The sequence below is a fragment of the Esox lucius genome, chromosome 16 (genome assembly GCF_011004845.1).
Source record: "Esox lucius isolate fEsoLuc1 chromosome 16, fEsoLuc1.pri, whole genome shotgun sequence".
Classification (NCBI taxonomy): Eukaryota; Metazoa; Chordata; class Actinopteri; order Esociformes; family Esocidae; genus Esox; species Esox lucius.
The window spans coordinates 17,692,427-17,711,087 of NC_047584.1; the positions used below are offsets into that span (position 1 = coordinate 17,692,427).

Consider the following 18,661-nt stretch of genomic DNA (forward strand, 5'->3'; position numbering starts at 1 on the left):
ACCTTTCCATCTCTCACCACTGTTACTCATTCGTGGTCACATATGTACAATAGATTTAGTTTAAATAGTTATGATAGATCACATTTTTTTTTTAAATAGGACTGTTGCACTGTAGCTACATTGTAAGAGACAGTGAATGGAATGACTCAGGAACACTTGTTATGATTTATACAGGCCATCTCCACTTATTACTAATTATCAGTTTCAGGTGGTGATTAATAACTGTCTGTAAAGAAAGTACAAAATCCTGTCTATCCTGACATCTTCCCTCCTAGGCATTAAACTGAAACCGTTCAGAGGATAATCAAGTTTTTTCCCCCCAGAAATCTGAATAATGAGTTATTGATGAGTATGCATCCTGTTGATTTCTTCACGTTTGGATATAGTAAGTCTAAATTAATTCCCCATGTATGAACACCATGCCTATGGAATGGATCTTCCTGTGGCATTCAACCACTTGCATGCATTCACATAAAGACCTGTTTTGTATCATTATATAAAATGTTTTTCATGAGATCAATTTACTCAGATGTCCCTTGTAACTATCCTTCAATTATTGGTGGATGTTGTGTTTTTCCAGTGTGAATCATCTGTACAGGCTAATGACTGCTAGGTTATTACACTCACACAGTCCCTGGTTTGTGATTCTGTTATTAATGGACGTTGTCATGGTGGCCCCATGGGATGTACAGACTACAGATCAATGCATTTACATCATAGCCTGACATAGAGAAACACTGAATTTTTTGTTATGTCATAGGCAGATAATAATCCTACGTAATGAGGTTGGGCCATTAATGTCTTCTAAAACACTTATGCCTTGCTGGGCCCGTGAGTCTTGAATGAATGTTCTGCCACCTGTCAGAAGATTATTATTCCACCATATACATGTAGGACACGATTTGTGCCAATACAGTTGTATTTTCAGAAAGTGTTCAACTATAGAGAAAATCTGTACGGAGTAAGCGATTATATTGCCAAACCTTAAAATGCACTGTTTGCAAGACGTGCCAGAAAACATTAGGTCTTGCAACCTGAGTAGATATACTAGTTCCTGTTTTACGGCCTTCCAGGGTGCATGGATATCAGAAACCAACCAGTGGGATAGGCTGTGTAGGTTAAAGGCCTAGTGGTATAATTAAAAATTCGGGCACGCCCAACCACCTTGGGTTTTACTATGTTGCAGCGGACCATTTAACATGGGGACGTCTGTTGTTCCAAGCTTATTCAACAGGGAGTCTTATTTTGACCCGAAACTGATGTTTCTTAACATGTAACCAATCCTGTTCTGTGTCGATTGCCTTCTAGGTATCTGCTGCTGCCAAAAACATCTAGAGAATCAGGACAAATAACTTTAGGAAGATCATGCAAATATGGAGATTGTCTGGTTTGACTGCAATTCAATTGGAGAATTAAACACCAGGATATCAGACACATCCATGAACAATTATCTAAAGAGATCTGTGCATCAGGGAGGATGTTTGAAGGATGTTTCTATGAATGCCCCTTATATTTTGAGTCTGACCCATTTTCTTCCGACCATTGTGTTATTGAACTTGTAATCTCACCTCAGCAACATCAACAAGATCAACAATCCTACAGCAGACAAGGTGTCTATCTTCACCAAGATGATCTGCCTGTTCATCTTTGGCTTCATGGTGGGACTAACTGGAGGGTGGAATTTGGCCCTGTTGGTCATTTCAGTAACCCACTTATTATAGGACTAGTTGCTGGACTAGTGGCCACGTTGAGATCAAATACAACATACTGTGTTATATTACTTTGATGATCAGTCATTGTGTTCCTGGATGTAACAGTCTCTAAATCTAAGTATGTGTGGTAGAGCTCACACCACTTTTGTATTCTTTGTGTACATTGGGTTGAGGGAAATGTGGGTCTGCTAAATATACCAGACAAACCAGTCTAGTTTGTATGTAAAAATGTTTTAACAGTTAGTCCTCTGGATCCATTCAATTCTCAGGCTGTTACCAGATAAACAGGTTGGGAGCTCATAGCTCCAGGCCTATGCCAAGGCTGTGGCTGATGAGGTGCTGTCATCTATTAACAATGGCAGCCTTTGGAAGAGAGGGCAAGGAAGCAAAAAGGTAACTTCAAAATACTGAATGTTCCCTTCCTGTACAGACTTTAGTGATGTAGATTACAACAAAGGTGTTTTTCACGTTTCAACGGGTATGACAAAAAAACGTATTGAATCTCAGATTTGGGGAATGCCATTGGAGTATTTCAAGGATACCTTTGGTGTATAATATTCCTCTGCTAAGGTTTGGCATTCTGGTATGATACTGGACATTGAAATGGCAAAAAAAAAAAAAAATCCTAAAGAAATCTAATTCTTAATTAAAAAAAACAGGTGTTCCATGATCATTGGCACAACGAGAAATTTCGGAAGAAGTATCACAATTAAATATACTAGTCATTAGGAACTCATAAGCAGTCCCCTATCACTATTGAGTTATATAGCAGGTGACACACCTGCCAAACTCCCGTAGTCATCTATAAAAATGCGAAAGGTTAGAGAATACTAAATAAATTAGACAAAACATTCTTGTCTCTCATGTATTAGGCAATGGCTACAAAGAAATGACACCTGAAAACACCAACGCTAACTTGTTAAGCCTGTGATATTTACTATTTTTCCTAAATCTCTTTGCCTGTTGACTCACAAACTGTTAAATGAAATCATTGCTGATGGTATAGCTGGCAGTATAGCAATTAAATTGTTATTCTGTTTTGATGTGCTTTTCTTTTTTCAAGTTCTGTTATGTTTTAGTTCTTTAAATAAAATCTGTCATTCTTCATTCTTCATTCCTCAATAACAATGTAATAAACGTATACAAATTTATGGTAACTGGTAAATGGTAGGTTTTAGAACACCTACATTTTTCCAGGTTTTATAGAAATGTACACTGTTTCATATCTTATTGTACTCTGAAATTAAAGCATAGAACAAATACACAAATGGAGACAAAAAATAAATTATTCAGCCTAGGACTGTACATTTTTCCCTAACACTGAAGCATAAGTTCCCACAAATGTGTTGCACTTGTAGGTTGCTTTGCTTTCACCCTTCTGCCTAGTTCATTCCAAAGCAGCTTGATGGGGTTTAAGTCGGGAGACTATGCTGCCCATTCCCATTCTTGTTCTTTTCTTCTAAGGTATTTCTGAAACAGCCTGGAGGTATGTTTTGTGTCAATATCTTGCTGGAGGATGAAACCCTGACCAACTAGGCATCCAAAAAATGTGGCAGTCGTTTTGGTTCACTCACACTGTGCAAGTCACCAACTCAGGATCCAGCAAATGAGCCCCAGACCATCACGCTCCACCTCCAAATTTGACAGTTGTGTCACTCTCTGAGGAACCATTAATTTGCCTACTCAAAGGTGTACAAAAACCCTGCATAATGAACAGAAGATTTTAAAATGGGATTAATCTGTCCATAAGACCTTCTTCCAGTCTTCAGTAGTCCACTGGCAGTACTTCATGGCGCACTGTATTATTCTAATCCATCATATACACCAATACACACATTCCAGTACACTTTCAATTGCAGTTGGCCTACTGTAAGTCTAAATAACTTGTTACAACATTCTGTGTTTGTACATCCAACCTGCAGAACAGGAGAAATAGAGACAGGATATCGTTGTCCCACTCCTCTCCAAAGAATGATGCCAAAGGCTAGTTCGTCACACGAAGTAGCGATTAGCCTAAAGTAGTGGACGTATTTACGTGTATTTCTTTAGAGAGTCAGAATGTTCTAAAGTGAAACAGTAGGCTACTATCTATGGTTCAGTGGAATACATATTATATTGAAGTGCTTTTAGTTCACTCATATGGCAGATATCAACATTAAAAAGACCAAATCGCCTAACCCACCCGACTGCTGTGTATGTCAATCTGGGCTGGGTTTACTGTGGCACAAGCGCAGAGCATGAATAGCTATGTATCCCACTTGTTAAACGTTGGAACAAGACTATAATAATGAAGACCCTAATATTTATAAAACAAAGACAACATGTATGGGTTGTGGTGGTTTGATTATCTGGGGTGTCATACTAAATGAAAAATGTTAAGCTTGGTTTTAGTTGTTTAAGGGATGATTCCCTGGATATACATTTTCCACCGACTATTGTATTATTGGTTTAATATTAGCTGTTATATGACGTGGGTGACAGGTGGCCCAGGGGTCTAATGCTAATGCCTCCGGTGCACATGTGCTAATGCATTATGGTTCAACTGGATTCAGTTGAAAAATATTACAAAAACTGAAATCTTTACTCCGAAAAGCAAACCTTTCCACATTGTCTTGGCCCAATAAAGAATCATTCATAACTATTATAATACAAGTAAAATAACCCAGTCCAAATACACCATTCAAACCACTGTTTTATTACATAATCCTGTTTAGCAATTCTCTGGTGGGTTGAATGAACATTACAACAACAATGGGTTTCATCCAGTTTCTACTATATACACGTAAAATGTTTCCAAAATAAACACATTATCTTACACATTGGTTTGTCAAGGCCACAGGGTGGCGTAAATTCACGATTAGAGACAACCAAAACTTTGCATTGTGGGAAAACAGAAATAGCAAGCAGGCAAAATACTTTTTTATATCAGATTTTATGCAGAACATAAGGGACAGACACAAATATATAAATACAGTGCATTATCATTTGTATGGTATGAGTGTATTTATGAAGGGATCAATTTAAATACTGTTTATGAATTTGTTCCCACTCAGCGGCGGTATTGAATAGTGTGAAAAATGGTAGGCCTGATTAGGTGAGATTATTGGCATAATTCTGGGTTTGGAGAGAATGGGGGTGGTAGTGAGGTTTTGTTGGGTTCTACCGCATGCTGTATTGGAGGGACTTGAAGAGGCTTATTTGGTGGCGAAAAGTGCTAAGAAATGGAAGGATGTGGCTGTCCGGGTCCCGTTTGGTCACAGGGAGTTCAAGTCCTTGATTCGGGCAGCGGTGGTTGAATTTTGGGAGAGACAGTGGGGTGGGGTAGTAAAGGGAGACATTTTTATAGTGCACATAGGTCTGTGAGGACAGCTATGGGAATTGTGGGGTGTAGGAGAGAGGGAGTGGTAAGAAGCAGGTTGCGGTATAGACACATAGGTTTGAACACCACATTGAGTGTAGTAGCAGAACATGAAATGGGATTGTTTGATGAGTTTGGTGTTGTAAACAGTGGAGCATGTACTTTCTTTCTGTGAAAGGTATGCCTTTGATTGTATGACAAGGTAATGGAAGCTAAGCAGGGGTGGAACATGGTGGTGTTCTTGTGGGGGGAAAAGAAAGGGGGTAGTTATAAAGGCGTTTTCTTTTCTTAGGAATACAGGCCTTATTATGAGGATGTAAAGTTGGGAGGCCGTGACCGGCCTCACAATCCAGTGCAGTAGGTGGCGGTATATGCACCTTCAGTTGGATGCTATCTGGAAAACCCATAGATATGTGCCAACCAAACTCGAAAGAAAAGAAGAAGAACACGATTTCCGGTGTCGCGTCACTGGGTCCTACTGAGCGCGGATTTTTGAAAAGCAACAGCGAACCGCAACTGTGTTGTGTTGGTGAAGAATAGCTAAACAACCCTACGGTAACTATCTAATACAGTTATCCATATTTTATTAGCAAGTGTTAGTTAACGTTTTAATCGGATATAACTATAGTGGTTGTTAGATACATTTTGTTGACCACATTTGGTAATGAGCTGTGTTTTAGCTAGGTTGGGTTAGCTGGGCTAGCTATGTTAATCAGCTTGTTTCTGAACTTGGCTAGCTAGCTACTATTGCAAGCAGTTTTAACATTTAATCAAAAAAACATATTAGTAACTATTTTTAAGTGAATTTAACTTATTCTTTAGTTGCTCGAAACTATTACAATAATAGTTACTAGTATCTATTCCAGTTTTACTAGTAACTATTCATTAGATACTAGTACTTATTCATTAGTTACTGGTATCTATTCCAGTTTTACTAGTACCTATCCATTATTTACTAGTATCTATTTTGGTTTTACCCGTCGGTGTTTTTTTTTAGATGCTACTATTTATTCTTTATTTACTAGTAACTATTCAGACGAAAGATATCCCCAATCCTATAAGAATTAGTAACATTTACAACGTGATATCTACATTGTATGCAAATTAGCTGTTAAATATAAACGTGTATTTTGCACCCTATTCGTTTACTAAAAACGATAAAACCTGATTGCTTGTCGGGAAATGTTACGACGGTCGTCATATTCTTACTGTGTGTATTTAAAACTTTTTAGAGCTGAATCACTTTGCTCACGTTGCTAAATACATTTACTTTTGTTGGTAAGAAAAAAGCCAGTTGACTAAATGACTAAACTCATTTAGTTAACTGCAGCTTATGTTGGGTGGCTGTGCAGCTAATTCGTTATGTGTTATTGAAAATTTTACATGTATCAGAGATACTAACGCGAAGCTCCTGCAAATGCCAATCTAAATGCCTTTGGCTGTGCTGCAACCGCATGACTCTTGTATGTCTGGTCATAGGAACCGCCACTGTCAGACGGCTTTTATTAGGTGAAGTGGTCTTTTCATAATATACAACAATAAATCACATGCATAGGTTGCATAGTGCAATAAAGAAAGCTGTAACAAAACCGAATAAATAAATTTTAAGAGGTTGACTGTAGCTTCATGTACACTAATAAAATGAATTAATAATGAGTGATTGTGTACATTGGATAATTTTGAGTGATTGTGTGCTTTATATAATATGAACACAATGCAATGCAGTGTGACTGTCAGTTTCAGACCAGACGGGATGAAGGCAATGAGGATGTCCTCTGTGAATACCCTGTAAAACTGGACCATAACAGGGCAGGAGATATGGCATTTCGTTGGTCTGATGCTGTAAGAAAATGTGCTGTGAGCCTTCTTTGTGAATAATAAAGATGTTGTAATATTACCTAGGAGAGCTTGAAATGGTAGTCCCTGGTTGATTGAGGATTGGGCTGATCTGAGACGCTGAATCAAACATTTCTAAATTTAAATAAATTCTATTAATTACAACAATAACCGTTACAAATTGTATGTTTAATTGTATCCTACAATCTGAGTCAATTTGATTGGTTACCATTCTAGAATTATAGTTATTGACACAGTGACCAATAGTGACCACACTTGAGAAATGTTCAGTTCTTGCAACTGGTTGAGTTTAAAATATCAGAACAATTGCCATTTGGCCTCATAAACTCAAGTCCTTACATTCCATACCTTCACTAAATCATGAGGCAAGGCTGTCCACCTCTCTCAGGCAGGTGGTGTCTGAGAGGTCAACTAGTCAAAAACAGTACCTCCTGTCTAGTCAGTAGTTGGTAATCAGGGACATGTAGAGATCTGGCAGCATTCATCTGGGATAGCTTGTCATGGAGGTGTTCTCGGGTTATAAATGGTCCCCATAGAGATGATGTATGGGACTGAGCATTTACCATTTGCCGGTCTTGTTCCGCCATGCAGTTACACAACTTAAAGAAAATCTTACTAACTTCAAATTGAGACTTATTGTCATGAGAATTCCGTAAAACATGGCTCTATTAGAAGTTCAATAGCTAACTTGAATGTTTCATTCAATTGGTTTGTCTTTGGCCTACCAGTCATATCATAGTAGAAGGGTTTTATCTATGTGTAATCCATGTGATCTCCTATTTTACATTGTGTTGTGTTAAAGAAAAGACAAGTCTACTTGAGTCAACCAAGTGTAGTTTATTGTCACTTCAACCTCGTGAATTTCAAATATGAAATATTATATAATATTTTACCCCTGTAAATCAAAGATTGACTTGAACACAAGATTGAGAGCAAGTATGGCATCTGATGGTGGTCAAAACACTCAAGTTAATCCATGTCTACTAGGTAGAAAACAAATACAAACAGAAAAGGCTAAATTAAAAAAGCTAAATTAAAACTTTCCCCTTTAAATACTTTTTATTGGATTGGAGAAATCCATACATGGTTCAAATGGTTTATAAGTTGATTTACCATTGTTGTATGGTTTATAAATTGATAAAAATGATGTGGCCCTTGTTCCTCCTGGTTGATCTGTTGTAGTTTTCACCTATGCTTGTTCTGCCTCAGTGCTGTCTTCCTTCTGTTAAGATAGACTCATACCTCCTGTCTTTCCTGGTTCCTTCTCCCCTTCAGTTCCTGGTTCAACAGTGGAACGTGTGCAGCTGAGGAGAGGGAGCAATAGTGGAGAGACGAGAAATAACGTAGTTTAAAAACGTGTTCAGGTAGTCTGGTGGAGAGGCTTTGGTAGAGTAATAATAGCTTTTTTACTCATCATCGGTAATGACTAATCATTACTGATGGTAGTTTAATAAAAAATCTTACTAGTAACAATACAACTTTTGGTAGTAAGAATTTGAATATACACTCACCTAAAGGATTATTAGGAACACCTGTTCAATTTCTCATTAATGCAATTATCTAATCAACCAATCACATGGCAGTTGCTTCAATGCATTTAGGGGTGTGGTCCAGGTCAAGACAATCTCCTGAACTCCAAACTGAATGTCAGAATGGGAAAGAAAGGTGATTTAAGCAATTTTGAGCGTGGCATGGTTGTTGGTGCCAGACGGGCCGGTCTGAGTATTTCACAATCTGCTCAGTTACTGGGGATTTTCACGCACAACCATTTCTAGGGTTTACAAAGAATGGTGTGAAAAGGACAAAACATCCAGTATGAGGCAGTCCTGTGGGCGAAAAGGCCTTGTTGATACTAGAGGTCAGAGGAGAATGGGCCGACTGATTCAAGCTGATAGAAGAGCAACTTTGACTGAAATAACCACTCGTTACAACCGAGGTATGCAGCAAAACATTTGTGAAGCCACAACACGCACAACCTTGAGGCGGATGGGCTACAACAGCAGAAGACCCCACCAGGTACCGCTCATCTCCACTACAAATAGGAAAAAGAGGCTACAATTTGCACAAGCTCACCAAAATTGGACAGTTGAAGACTGGAAGAATGTTGCCTGGTCTGATGAGTCTCGATTTCTGTTGAGACATTCAGATGGTAGAGTCAGAATTTGGCGTAAACAGAATGAGAACATGGATCCATCATGCCTTGTTACCACTGTGCAGGCTGGTGTTGGTGGTGGTGGTGTAATGGTGTGGGGGATGTTTTCTTGGCACACTTTAGGCCCCTTAGTGCCAATTGGGCATTGTTTAAATGCCACGGCCTACCTGTGCATTGTTTCTGACCATGTCCATCCCTTTATGACCACCATGTACCCATCCTCTGATGGCTACTTCCAGCAGGATAATGCACCATGTCACAAATTGGTTTCCTAAACATGACAATGAGTTCACTGTACTGAAATGGCCCCCACAGTCACCAGATCTCAATCCAATAGAGCATCTTTGGGATGTGGTGGAACGGGAGCTTCGTGCCCTGGATATGCATCCCACAAATCTCCATCAACTACAAGATGCTATCCCATCAATATGGGCCAACATTTCTAAAGAATGCTTTCAGCACCTTGTTGAATCAGTGCCACGTAGAATTAAGGCAGTTCTGAAGGCAAAAGGGGGTCAAACACAGTATTAGTATGGTGTTCCTAATAATCCTTTAGGTGAGTGTATATTAGTAACTAATGAATAAGTACTAGTATCTATAGAATAGTTAGTAGTAAACCTGAAATAGAACTAATGAATATTTGAATAGTTTCTAGTGTGAAGCAAATAGTAGATATCATAATGGCAGATCCCTGTAGAATTCAAGTGCAAAAACTTGGAATTTGTCACTATAGTAACAGTTGAATAGTTAGTAGTTATTGGAATAGATACTAGTAACTAATGAATAAGTACTAGCATCTAATGAGAAGTTGCTAGTAAAACTGGAATAGTTACTAGTAACTAAAGAAGTACTAGTAACTTTAAAATAGTTACTAGTACGTTTTATGGATTATATGTTAAAATGGGTTGCCATAAGCTAGGAGATGGGTAACAATCACACATACAATCTATTTTATTAATGGTAGCTATGTTTTGTGAGTTCCTATCTTTCAAGTTTAAAGTGGCAATTTGGTATTTGTTTTTCGGCAAAATAATAATTCTGAATTTACAACTGTTGTTTTGATGTATGAAGATTGTTCATGCACAGCTGGGAAAATAATGTTCTTACCAAGACATCAGTGTAGATGCAAGGACTTACCAGACTTCAGAGCTGTCTCATGATTATGGTTTAAGCACATTTTGGTGTGGTAGTTATGTAATCATAATGTTTGGTTGTTCATAGTTGTTCTAAGCTCATAAGACATTTTGATTAAATATCATCTTGGTTATACTCTTGAACAATCAATAATAATTAGAATGGTTGAGATTATAATTGCACCGCATTGACTTTCTTAGAAATTTATAATATACTATACAATGTTGCAGAATATTAACATATTTATTTAAGATTAATTCAACTGAAATATCTGTTACCACCCAAAACGTATAAACTTATTGTACTTTATTGTTCCATATAATCAGGCGTTAAATTGAGGTTTTCAAAGTTGGGGAGCCCTAGTGTTGTATCTTCAATGTAAAATTGTTGGCCAGTCGAAGTGCAGAAGCTCAGCTCCCCCTGGGTCTCATTTCGACCATATGTGAAGGAGCTCCTGCAGGAACCCGCCCAATATAATTGTCAAGAAATGGTCAGTCCTTAGCCATTGCTCTGCCTAAACAGTGGCTTGGATGGGCTTTGTTTTTGTTTGAACTGCAGTTTGCTGCCTTCATTAGCCATTCTGGAATTTACAAAAATGGAAACTGACCGTATCAATGTTTTGTGTTCCTTTCACCTAGATCATCATGGCATGCATTAAGGATGCACACATTGGGAGTTGGGTTAGTAACAAAATGGAAGAACTACGCAACAAAAAGCTTGCTCAGGTCTCAGGAGAGGTGATGGAGTCAGGATTGGATTGGGTTCAACCCAACCAGCAGTTTTTCGAATCTTGTCGTGGTATGAAATGTTGTCATGATTTCTTTATAAATGATCCTAATTCTGTCAATATTCGGAGCTATAATATTCTACCTTATCTTAATTGCAGATAAATGTTCAAAAAAATGCAAGGAGGATGAAATGTTATTTGAAACTCTTCAGTTTTACCACAAAGGTAAGATTGTGGGCGTGTCATTTTGACGTCGTTTGCAGTGTCACCAACTATCAGTTGTATCATAGCCTTGGCACCTGCCTATTCCTACTCATTCAGCAATGTTTTTTCTACCCCCACTAGATATGGAACACACAAACTCCTCAGTGGCGGAGAAGAAAAAAGCCATTGCTCAAACGTTGTCTGAACTTGAAGGGAAAAGTGGCCAGAAAAGCAAGGTCATTGAAAAGATTGAAATGCTCAGACTGGAACAAGACAAGAAGAAAGAATGTAGGCTATTTAAAACAGAGGAGTGGATTTTCTAATGCACACAGAGACCACATACACATTAACCACATCCACACACACACAATTATTGTTTTTATTCATTGTTTTATGTTTGTTTGAAGTGATTATTTCTCAGAACCAAGCTAACAAAACCAGACTGAAGAATCTCAACAGAGCCAAGCAGGTGTTTCAGGATCACCTAGGACTGGAAATAAGAAAAATTAACGGTAAACAGGAACAGATCTGTTGGCAATGGCTATATTACTGTACCCTTTACAAAAATCAGTGTTGATCTAGTGTGAAAACACAAAATTAAATGCTTGTTTTTATTTCATTCAAGGTGATACATTGCAATTTATTTTCCGAAACATCAACCCTAAAGACCCGGTGTGTGCTTACACCTTCAGGCTAAGGATTAATGAATGTGGATCCTACCAGAGTGAGTACCTTAGACAGTATCATACCGAAAAGGACTTCAGCAACTATATAATGTTATCACGGGTGGTAACTGAAAAGGGGTAAATAAAACCATCCAAAAATGTATCCACAGTTTTGTCGAGTGATCCACCACTGGAGCGTATGTCCTACTTGGAGAAGAGACTTCAGGAGACTAACAGCTTCTCTGCCTTCCTTGCAAACATTCGGAGAGAGTTTGTCAATCTTCTACCTGAGAAGTAAAAACATTATGTCAATTGAAAAGTGTAAATATGTATCTACTCATAACACTCGCTCAGTATTTTATTATTTAGTTGTGTTGATCAGAAAGCATCATGGTGAATTTGGGAAGAGTTCTCAAGTGCATTGTTCAGGCAGCGATGCTAGACAATATTGGGCTGTTCCTTGGGACTCCGTTAGCTTACAGTGCCTACTTTTTCAGTTTTGTTGTTTCAGCTGCAGTCAGTGCTGTCATAACATTTTACTTATTACAACTAACACGATGAACGTTTGAATTGTGCAAGTTGGTGGGTTGTCTCTGTTGCCCTCATTTTAATTTGTAAATAAACTTTTTGTACACCCGCCACATTGTTTTTACCTCACAATGACATTTAAGATGACAAATTCTTTATCATTTCCATTAGCTGTAGTACAAAACGTCATTTATCTGACCTTAATCCAAACCCAGGTGCGCAAGCTGGTAGATGCATTCTTAAAGGGACTAGAAGCTTTGATTGCTGCCATGGGTGGTTCTACTAAGTACTGGATACTTATGTACATGGTTTATTTCAGTATTTTCTTTAAATTAATTGACACACATTTCTCATTGTTTTCACTGTCATTAAGGGTATTGTGTGTAGATTGAGGGCAAAAAGTGTTTAATCAATTGTGAAGTAAGTCCATAACACAGGATGTGGAGATAGTAAAGGAGACTGAATAGTTTCCCTGTATATATGAATAGAAAAAGACTGTCACTTCAGTATCAATATGTATAAATGACTGTCAATCAATCAGTCAAATCAGTATCACTGCTTTCTGTTTGATAGATGTCAAGACGTTCTGAGACGCTCCAATTAGAAAAACATTTTATAAGAGAGAATTGTATTAAGGTTAGAGGTTTGTTTCTTTTCAATACATGATTGTTGTCTTTTTTTCATATTTAACTCATATTCTGTCTATTGACCATGCTCAACCTGATTGAGCCATTTCATTGTACAAGTATTTTGTTATTAAGGTAGTGTTTCTCAACCCTGCTCGTGGACGCCCCCCTGCCCTGCATAGTTTAGATCACTCCCTGTCCAATTATACCTGATGTAGCTCATGAAGGACTTAATAATGAGTTTTATTAGGATAGATCTAAAACATGCAGGGCAGAGGGCCGCTCAGGAGCAGGTTTGAGAAACATTGATTTAAGGGGGTGTGTAGAATAATATTCTCTATCTGTGATTGTTACACTACCTTTATGGGTTTCACCTCCTGCCTCTTCATTCCTGCACATGGACAAATTGACAGTCACATTCCTGTGAAGCTACAGCATCTTGCATGATGGCGTTGGAGGCTTGGTTGCCTTGCATTGATAATGATTTCGCACTAAGGGTGCGTCTTTTGTAAATAATGGAGCTCATCAAACAGCAGTGTCTTTCTGATTTTACTGCACAATACTGTGCTTGTAAAATTGTATTCTAAGTCTTAGGTTTTCCATTCAATTCAGCCAATATGGTGTAGAGTTAGCACTGAATTGTTCAAGTTCAACTTTATTACAGCAATAGGCCTCATAAACATGCACCCAGAACAAAACTGACTATATCCCACTCCTCATATCTACACACAACCCTCAACCTGGCAAATCTATAACCCTTTCCCACACATACAAACACCCCTCAACTGGACCAATCTATAACCCCTCCCCACATACACACATACCTCCGTATGTGTGTATAACAGACTTCTACATGCTTTGTAAGTGAAATACTTGTTTTCCCCACTGTATGTATTATTCCTTTAATCATGTATGTGAAAAAGGTCTTCAAAATCTGATGTAAAGTTGTCAATGATGGAACGGGACTTAATGTGGGATGGGAGACTATTCCAGAGCATGGGAGCAGCAACAGAAATTTCTAGGCTGTGGTTTTGCTTTGGGCTAAGCAGCACAATTGGGAGAAGAGTCCCAACCTCACAGAGTTCACAGAGCAATTTAACATGCTGGTAAGCCTACTCCTCAGTACACGTACACCTTCGCTCAGTCACCACGCTGCTTGACGTCATCCCTATTCCACTTCAACAGCCACCCCCATCCACATACAGTACGCCAAGACTGTTTCTGGGATGACATTTGGGGCTAAGTCCAAACCCTGGTGCACTTCAAGATGAACATTAAGAGTTTATCAGATAATTAGATATTTTTCCATTTTAATAGGGGACAAATACTAATTTAAGTATATTTTTGTTCAGACATTGTAATAATAATTTTTTAAGACGAAAACGTGCTATACATATGAGACAAGACATGTAACTCACCTGCACCTTTTACCTGGGGGCTCCATGGATCAAACTTGTTTGTTCAGCACATCCCACAGATGCTCGATTGGATTGAGATGTGGGGGATTTGGAGGGCAAGTCAACATCTTGAACTCGTTGTGTTCCTCAAACCATCCCTGAACCATTTTTGCTTTTTTGGCACGGCGCATTATCCTGATGAAAGAGGCCAATGCCATCAGGGTATACTGCTGCCATGAAAGGGTGCACACAGTCTGAAACAATGCTTAGGTAGGTGGTACGTGTCAAAGTAACATTCACAGGAATGGCAGGACCCAAGGTTACCCAGCAGAACATTGCTCAAAGCATCACACTGCCTCCGCTGGCTTGCCTCCTTCCCATATTGCCTCCTGGTGCCATGTGTTCTCCGGGTAAGCGATGCACAGGCACCTGGGCCATCCATGTGATGTAAAAAGTTTCATCAGACCAGGCCACCTTTTTGCATTGCTCTGTGGTCTAGTTCTGATGCTCACGTACCCATTGTAAGTGCTTACAGCAGTGGACAGGGGTCAGCATGGGCACCCTGACTGGGTATGCAGCCCCATACGCAACAAATTGTGATGCACTGTGTTCTCTGACACCTTTCTGTCAGTTAAAGCATGTACCTTTTCAGCAATTTGAGTTACAGTAGCTCGTCTGTTCGACCGGACCACACGGGTCAGCCTTCGCTCCCCACGTAAATCAATGAGCCTTGGCCCCCATGACCCTGTCACCGGTTCACTGCTTTTCCTTCCTTGGACCACCTTTGATTGGTACTGACCACTACAGACCGGGAACAGTTTTGGAGATGCTCTGACACAGTCGTCTATCCATCACAATTTGGCCCCTTGTCAAAGTCACTTAGATCCTTACGCTTGCCCATTTTTCCTGCTTATAACATCAACTTTGAGGACAGAATGTTCACTTGCTGCCTAATATATCCCACCCACTGACAGGCACAATAATAATGAGATTATCAGTGTTATTCACTTCACCTGTCAGTGGTCATAATGTTATGGCTGATCGGTGTATATAACATTCACATGAATTATAACAACACAATTCTGTATTAAAATCAGGATGGATAGTTGGTCAACTATGAATTCCAGTGTACCCAAGATACAAACAAAACCATGACATTTTTTGTTTAGGCTTTACTGAAATGTATGAGGGTCTGTCTGAAGCTTGCCATGTACAGGTTGTATTTATTCATAATGTTACACATGACCGCTATCTGCTGTTTCTCAAGCTCCTGGATTATCTTAAGTGATTAAGTTATCAGCAACACAATATAGATGTCGCAACACTCAAAACCTAACTATCTTTAACTAGGTGTAACCAAACAACAGAATGAGACACACAATTCCCCTTGAGAGATGACATGTATGTTTTTAATAACAAATAAGGAATATGCTGTAGGGATCTTTCCCCCAAACATGCTACCGGTTTTTCAGTGTGTTCTTCCACTTTAGACTAATTTAATTGCCATCCATGCTGACGTACTGTTCATCTGCTCTGGCTTGAACAGGAACACACTTTTTCAATCAGCCCAGCATCTACTCAACAACAGATGTTTTTCAGAGTTTGAAAAGTTTGTTGTTCAGAAACAAAACTTCTATTACTTATGTAGATACAGTATTATAAGGATAACAGACATTTTAAAGGTAAATCTTGCAGAACACAAGTGCATTGTCTTCATTTCTCTTTCCAAGTGCATAAGTGTGTATTTTCAACTTAACTGAACAGGACCCCACAACGTTTTCATCTCGGAGGGAAGGGGGTTAGACATTTCTAAACCAATACGAATTACAACAAAATAATATGATGCATGCATTACAAATGTGTTGGTTTATACATCATCCAACTCAACTTTCATATTATTATTTCTCAGACAACCAAATATTCATATATCCCTGCTACAGGAATAGCTCACAGAAAAGTCATAATATATGGTCTTGCATGTAATACATTCACCTAGAATTATTGGTTTTAAAAAAGTTACAGTGAAGCAACAGTAACCAAAAATGACATTTTAGAGTAATAGCTGCTTTAAAAGAATGCTTGAAATGTCTGTGTGTTTGGAGAGATTGAGTGTGTGCCTGCCGGGAACATTCTTCAAACCAACTGAGATAAAAAAAAAGATGTTCATCATGAGCACACATGGAGCTACACAGTGGAGTCCATAGGTGTTTGAAAAGTGACACGTTTTGGTACACTAGGAAGAAGAAAGAAAGCATTGGTTAGCTCAGCAAAGGTACATTTCCTTCATAAGAAGGCCTCTACATCTGGTCTCTACATCCGCTAGTCCAAAGAATGCTCACCATGAAGAAGAAGAAAAGAAAACAAAAAAAACACTGTCTGACAGATCAGGAACAGTACAGGAGGTAGGTGTGAATGTGTCTGTCACCACCATTCGCAGTCTACTTCACCTGCTAAACTACAGATGCTGAACTGTAGGGTGCAAAAACACTAGCTAGCCTCAAAAATGGGATGGCTATTTACAGAAAAGTGCCTGCAAAGGTATTGTGGACAGATATGTAGTAACGTACCACAGTGATGGCAGAAAAATGAAGAATAACACGGACCTGACATTCCAACTTACTGTGCCTCTCAAATGTATTCACACCTTTGGATGTTTCCACATTCTGTTGACCATAATGTAAAAAGTGAAAAATAAAATCTAAAATAGGTTCATTCATTCGAAATATTAAACAGAAAACAATTGATTGCATACATATGCACCCACCATTTTAGAAAACAGAACTACATTGTAAGTCAGCGTGTATCATTACTCATGATGACCTGTCATGTTTTTATTACAGGCCATTTCCCACTTGATATTATTTTTAATCAGTTACAGGGGGTGATTAATAACAGGCTGTAAAGCAAGTACAAATTCCTATCTATTCTGACATCTGCCCTCGCAGGCATTGACCTCAAACTATTCAGCCCCTTATGTTATGGAATGGATCTTCCTGTGGCATTCAACTACTTACACGCATTCACATAATGACCTGACATGTCTTCAGGTTTCTTTTCATGAGATCTATTTCTTCTGATGTTCCTTCTAACTTTGCTTAATGGATTGGTGGATGTTGTTTATTTCCAATGTGAATCAACTCTACAGGCTAATGATTGCTAGGTCATTACACTCCTTACACACTCCCTGGTCTGTGATTCTGTTCTTAATAGAAGTTGTCATGGTGGCCCTGTGGGATGTACAGACTACAGACCAATACACTTATTTTACAATGTTCCACAGATGAAAACAAAGTGACACTTATCACTGGAACAGGATAGGTTCTTTCAACATTCCAACTTTTCACTTACATAGAAATAGTATTGATAAAATTCACCTTTATGGCATTGGTTAATCACTTTGGTTGCACGCACATTCTGTATTATTCTGTAGGGTTAGGGTTAAGGTTGATGCAAGCACTTCACCTAACCAAGTTAATGAAAATGCATTGATAAAAGCATACAGCAGTTAGTCCGCAGTTAACTGATCAAATTGTCAGAAAGGTGTGGCGTAAATTATAATTTTAATCAATACATGGTTAAACATAACCAGAACTGGCTAGATGAATGAACCTTTGCTGTACAAAGGCTCTTCAGTCAGACATCATTCTTATCAGTCCAATAGAGGGGGAGATAGTGTAAAAGGCGTACACTATGAATAAGATAGGAATTTCCTCTGGTAGGAAGGACTTTTTTCATTGTTAATAGACACCCAAGGCTTGTTCAGATCAGAGGAGTCCTTGACAGAAGAGAAAACAGGTACATTTGTTCTTAGTAAGATGGGGCAGAATGCTTAAATGGGCAATACTTTTCAGTCCACATAACAGGGGTGGATCTTCATGGTAGATACTTTAAATATTTGATTTACATTTTCTTGTGTACTATGTTAATATATTCTTTAATTTAGGAAATGAGCCATGAGCAGAACTAATTCATAACTATGTGATATGTCTATTTTACATAATTTTGTTTTGCCTTAATTTACCAGGTGAGTTTATTGAGAATAACTTATCCTTTAAAGCAATGACCTGGGAGCAGGCAGATACTTTAAACCACTAGCCTACCCTCTTTCATGGACATACATCTACTGTCATTTTCATATTTGCAAATATATTTAGAAAATTGGGGACGCTACTTGCATTTTTTTCCCCTATGATCCGGGACTCGTAATATGAATCTAGAAGTATACTTAATACGTTTCCCTCATTGTCAGGAGATGATAATCCCACTAGGGCTTTTACAATACATGGTTATGGCAGCCTAAT

General features: G+C 38.5%; 1 protein-coding gene across 1 annotated transcript; it reads left to right on the top strand.

The window, feature by feature from the left end:
• Window positions 1-5,505: 5,505 nt before the first annotated feature.
• spc25 (SPC25 component of NDC80 kinetochore complex) lies at window positions 5,506-12,450 on the top strand. Its single transcript, XM_010890907.4, has 7 exons — window positions 5,506-5,625; window positions 10,852-11,011; window positions 11,100-11,165; window positions 11,286-11,432; window positions 11,552-11,656; window positions 11,770-11,868; window positions 11,980-12,450. Exons 2-7 carry the CDS (start codon window positions 10,858-10,860, stop codon window positions 12,105-12,107), a joined length of 699 nt encoding a protein of 232 aa, XP_010889209.1. The 5' UTR covers window positions 5,506-5,625; window positions 10,852-10,857; the 3' UTR covers window positions 12,108-12,450.
• Window positions 12,451-18,661: the final 6,211 nt, after the last annotated feature.

Excerpts from the sequence above, each read along its gene's own strand:
- spc25 (XM_010890907.4), top strand. The coding sequence starts at position 10,858 with ATGGCATGCATTAAGGATGCACACATTGGGAGTTGGGTTAGTAACAAA. Across the intron at positions 11,433-11,551 it reads ACAAGACAAGAAGAAAGAAT|TGATTATTTCTCAGAACCAA; the intron begins GTAGGCTATTTA and ends GTTTGTTTGAAG. Across the intron at positions 11,869-11,979 it reads TGAATGTGGATCCTACCAGA|TTTTGTCGAGTGATCCACCA; the intron begins GTGAGTACCTTA and ends ATGTATCCACAG.